This window comes from Phocoena sinus, chromosome 9 (genome assembly GCF_008692025.1).
Source record: "Phocoena sinus isolate mPhoSin1 chromosome 9, mPhoSin1.pri, whole genome shotgun sequence".
Classification (NCBI taxonomy): Eukaryota; Metazoa; Chordata; class Mammalia; order Artiodactyla; family Phocoenidae; genus Phocoena; species Phocoena sinus.
The window spans coordinates 12,070,000-12,075,317 of NC_045771.1; the positions used below are offsets into that span (position 1 = coordinate 12,070,000).

A 5,318-nucleotide genomic window follows, 5' to 3' on the forward strand; every position below is an offset into this window, starting at 1 on the left:
AGCTTCTAGAGGCCATCTGCATTCCTTGGCTTATGGCCCCCTTTATCTTCAAAGCAAGAAACATAGCCTCTCTCTCTCTCTCTTTTTTTTTTTTAATATTTATTTATTTAGGCTGTGCCAGGTCTTAGTTGTGGCATGCATGTGGGATCTAGTTCCCCAACCAGGGATCAAACCTGGGCCCCCTGCATTGGGAGTGCAGAGTCTTACCCACTGGATCACGAGGAGGCCCCTAGCCTCTCTGACTCTGCTTGCATTGCTACATCTCTTTCTCTCACTCTTTTCTACTTTCCTCTTCCACGTTTAAGGATGCCTGTGATTACATTGGGCACACCTGGATAATCCAAGATAATTCCCCTATTTTAAGCTCAGTTGATTAGAAACCTTAATTCCAACTTCACCGTGAATTCCACTTCACTGTGTAACCCAACATATTCACAGGTTCTGGGGAATAGGATGTCGACATCTTTTGGAGGCGTTATCCTCTTACCACAAGCCATTTCTACTTACTGATCTCTGGTGTGGCAAATAGGTGCCCAGGGTCTTGTTCTCCCCACCCTGGAAATTAGCACAATTCTCTGCCCTCCGAACTTCTGAGCTTCCGATTCTGCCCTCCCGGCCTCTCCCCCATCTCTTTCCTTGATCAAGATGTAGCCAGGCAGGGGCAAGATGTGGAGAGGACAGAGATTGGGGAGATTTAGGAACATCTCCTTGGGTGACTCTCCTCTCTTCCCCTCAGCCCACGTAATTTTTAACTCTTCTGCAGAGGAACAAATGGACCCTCAAAGTATCTTCCAAATCTGTTGTTTAGGGACGGATTTCAGTTTTTAAATTAAAGAGAGAAGAGTTAAATGTATTGCCATTCTCTTCACGTACAGAGCTTTATCCTGTCAGTAGTGAATCATTAAGAATTCAGTGTGGGGAGAGAAAGCCAACATGGTAACCAAAGGATTTGAGGGAGGCTTGCCAGGGAGAAGAACACCCACCTAAGAAAGTGTCCAGGAAGGGCAAGGAGAGAGCTGCCATAGTTCAGCCTGGGCGTCAGCTCAGCTTCTCTGGCTGACACCTCCTCACAGGGGCCAGAGATAGGGCTCCTCCCTCTTGGAGATTTGCTGCCACAGAGTAGAGGGACCATATCCACACCCGCATTTCAGTATATGAATGACTTGAATAGCTTGAATGAATAAGCAATATTGCAGGTGGGAGTGGAGAACGAGGAGATGTTTTTCTATGGCAGCAGCCATATGGAAGGAGCTCCAAGCTAGTGAGTTGTGACAATGATTAGGGAGGCAGGAGCCAGCTGGCTACGCGCCTCTGAATGTCTCTTCACTCTCCGGTCTGCTGTGCCATCTCAAGGGAAGAAGGTCACATTGCTTTCTATGCTTGGCAGCCCATGAGTTACATCAGCTCTCGTGGGCTCTGCAGGGCCCACACAGCTTTTGCTGGAGCGAGAGCCTGCCAGCCGAATGAGGGCATGACGTGTTCTCATCAAAAGTAAGGACAAGTCCCTCCTCCCGGTATCGGCTGCCGCTCTCTGTCTACCCTCCTTCCACCCGCATCCCCACTCAGGACTAACTCGATAAAAATTCCAGGATCAAAGATGAAGGACAAAAAGGGAGAGAAAAGGAGACACGAGGCCGTGTGTGTGCATGTGGGTACATACCCATCTTGGGTTCAACCCCTCCAATCTGACGAGCATAGAGGCATATTGGGTCCTATTAAGAGGTTTATAAAAACGGAGATTGAACAACTGTAGTTGGCTCTAGCTATTTTTCATCATATGTTCTAAGGGTTCATGGAACCCACGCTATGCTTACCAGTTGATTTATCTTCACTTAAGTCAATAACATAAAAGGACTCATTAAATTTGGAAAGGATCAAAAACCGAAACCCTCTCCCACAAATACAGTGCATTCAAATGCAAACCAAACACATGTGCTGCAGCCGAAACTCTATTAGAAGCAAGAACCCCAACATGAACTTTGAACTGTGTTACCGCAGCAACAGCAACAATAACAAATCTCTTACATCACTGGCCGCTGATGAGAGGGGAAAGCGTCACAGAAAGCCTGATCTGCGTCAGGCTTGTTCTCCCTGTTAGGCCACTTCTACGGCTCCTTTTCCCAGGGACTCACCCTAAACTACTTCACCACGTCCAGCCCAAACTGAGTAATTGTTTGGAAAATGAATCCATCAGAGGACAGACCTGGCAAAGGCAAAGAGAAGTGGAGGTTCCAAGGGACCCAATGGCTGTCCTCCAGGCATCTTGGGGTCCTATGTCTCATTTCAATAGAATGAGGTTATACCAGCTGCCTAGCAGATTCTCACCCTTAGCTCCTATGAATTGGTGGCTTGGCAATGCTTTTTGTGTCTCTGTCATCCTCCAGCTCCGCCCTCCATCCCATCCCATGGTACATCTCCCACTCTTGACCGCAAGCACTGGGGGTACCCAAAACAGCCAACACTTGTAAGAGTGCATGCAGTGCACCAGGCAAAATGCATCTTCAACCATTTGTAGGTACGGTAAGTCCCTTACATATGAATGAGTTTCGTTCCAAGAGCACGTTCGTAAGTCCAATAAAGTTAGCCCAGGTGCCCAACTAATACAATCGGCTGTATAGTACTGCACCGAGATAGGTTTATAATACTCTTCACCCAAATAATACATGAAAACAAACACAAAAAGTAAAGAAAACATTTAAAATCTTACAGTACAGTCCCTCGAAAAGTACAGTAGCACGGTACAACAGCTGGCATCCAGGGGCTGGCATCGAGTGAACAGGAAAGAAGAGTTACTGACCGGAGGAGGGAGAGCAGGTGGGAGATGGTAGAGCTGAAGGATCGTCAGCAAAGGAGACGGAGGGCAAGCTGCAATTCCACTCACGCCTGACGTTGATGGAACGCATGTTCGAATCTTTGAAAGCGCACAGTTTGAAGGTTCGTATGTAGGGGACTTAGTGCATTACAATCCTTCTTTTCATTTTACAGATGAGAACGTTGAGGAGGACAGTTCACTGAGGGCTCCTAAGAAGCAGAGCTGTGATTAGAACCCATATCTATTTGATTCCAAGGCCTCAATTGTCCTCCACCCCGTGTTGCACTTCAAGGATAAATTAGATCCAGTGAGGCCGTTAGAGGCTCGTGGAGCACAGAGGCCGACTTTGATCAGTTTAGTAGTTGACTCTGCCTGTCTAGGTCTCAAATCCTGTCTGCCGGCGATGAAGACGATGCATTGGAGCCCTTGGCTGGCTGTCAGAGCAGCTCCTTCCCCTCAGAGCTGAGCTTTTTTGCTTTGAATACACTGAAGCCCTAAATCTCTGGACCTCGATCTGCTTTTATCTCCTTTTCAGCCACCCAGGTGACATGTCCTATAGCTTGTTTCCAGCTTCAGACAGACTAAAATCCCTCATCATCATCCTGCCAGTATCAGTTTCTCTGACGGTTACGGAGATGGTCTCCTGGGGGAGCCAGAGAGTCACCTCTTGTTTACAGGTTAATGAGACATGAAATAGATTTACGTACCAGGACTTCAGAGGGATTTCAATACAGATAACTAGTGCAGGGTAAAGCTGGTTCCCAGGGAGGACAGGATGATTCATCACACACTTAAGAAAAGACAAGCCTCATTTCCTCCCCAGTTTGAGGAGATACACGCTGTATTTTGTGAACTCTGAGTGGGAGGGGCCTGGCCATCTCTGGGCCCAGAGGAGGTGTCGGCCACACTAGCTGAACTGAAGGCGGGCTGGAGCTATGCCCTGCTGTCTCCTTGCTCTTCTCCTGGGCACTTTCTTAGGTGGGTCTTCCTCTCAAAACCTCACCCTCACCACAGCTCTCTGAATCTGGAGTCTCAGCTATTGGTTTGACTCTCTTTGGTACATTCCTTCAATGGTCTGCAGTGAATATGGGAGTTTAATCTTAGTGGCTGGCGCGCTGCGTCTTGGTTTCCTCAATCCCCAGGAAGGAGTTTGGTCTCCCGTTGCCCATTGACCCTCTGCACCCTTGGCCTTCCCAGTCTACTCCCCTCAATGGCTCCCATGTGCCTGAGTCGTGGAAGAGCCTGAGCCATCCCTCTCTCGGGATGGAAGGTGAGCTGGGCTGGGGTTCTTCCCTCTAAATGGCCTTTTATGCTTCCCGCAGGTGTCAGAGCTCAGACCATCCATCAATGGCCACTTATCAGGGTGCAGCCTGCAGGCAGCCCACTCTCCCTGGAGTGTACTGTGAAGGGGACATCATACCCCAACCTGTACTGGTACCGGCAGGCGGCAGGAGGGGCCCTCCAGCTGCTCTTCTACTCCAGCAGTATTGACCAGATAGATGCTGAGGAACCCCAGAACTTCGAAGCCTCCAGGCCCAAGGATGGCCTGTTCATCCTGAGTTCTAAGAAACTTCTGCCTAGTAACTCTGGCTTCTACCTCTGCGCCTGGAATCTCACACTGAGCTGGGTAGGGCAGACATCTGTGCAAAAACCTCACCCCCTCCCCAGTCCTCACCACCTGCTCCAGGAGCCCTCATTCAGGGACTGGGCAGAGGATGTTTGTCACTGGGTTTCTGACTGTCAGCCGATGTGAGGGCAACTGAGTCAAGCCAGATATTCCAAAAGACCTTCACTACATTCTTAGGGAGAACAAAAAATTGATGCGTGTAGAACCTGTGAATCGCGTATGCAGAGTCAAGTTCCCGATGTGTGGATGTCTAGTCCTAGGCTATCATACTCCAGTCCTCAAAGTGCTATACCTTGCCCAACACCCTATTCTCTCACGTTCCCGTGGGTCTACACTGGGGACTGAGGTTGCGCATATGCTGATGAGAAGGGCAGGATGCACCTGCAGGGATATGTGACGTGACGGAGGACTGGTGAGCAAATATGGATGCCAACTAGGGTTATTTAATTAGTTAATTTTCATCACCTGGAAAGTCTCCTATCCTTGCTCTTTCTGAAGAGACTAGACGTCTTTTGGAGGCTTGGATGAGGCTTTGAGCCAGGGAAGGGGCAAGGTGTTAATTCATAGGGGCTACAAGTGTGGCTTTGTTAGTATCAGAAACGTGCACTTAGGGATGTTGATTATTGTTTCGGGTTTTAGATTTTTTTTTTTAGTCCTGTTCTACTGTGTCTCATCCCTCGCCTTATGGCGAAGAAGGGAGCAGAGAAGCAGATGGTGATGAAAGAGATACAAGAGACAGGATATGTAATGGCAAAACCCTAAAAAAGAGAAATTACTTGGATGGAAATGAAGGAGAGGCAAAGCTTATGAAGATGGCTGGAAAGAGATAACACGGTTACCTTGGCAACTGAGCATCTTCCTCTTCCCTCAGCCCCTCAT

General features: G+C 48.5%; 1 gene segment (V, D, J or C); it reads left to right on the plus strand.

The window, feature by feature from the left end:
- The first annotated feature begins 3,591 nt into the window (after positions 1 to 3,591).
- On the plus strand, positions 3,592 to 4,565 carry LOC116759742. The segment is given in 2 exon segments: positions 3,592 to 3,790; positions 4,135 to 4,565. Coding segments are annotated over 2 exon segments (474 nt in total).
- The last annotated feature ends 753 nt before the right edge of the window (positions 4,566 to 5,318 follow it).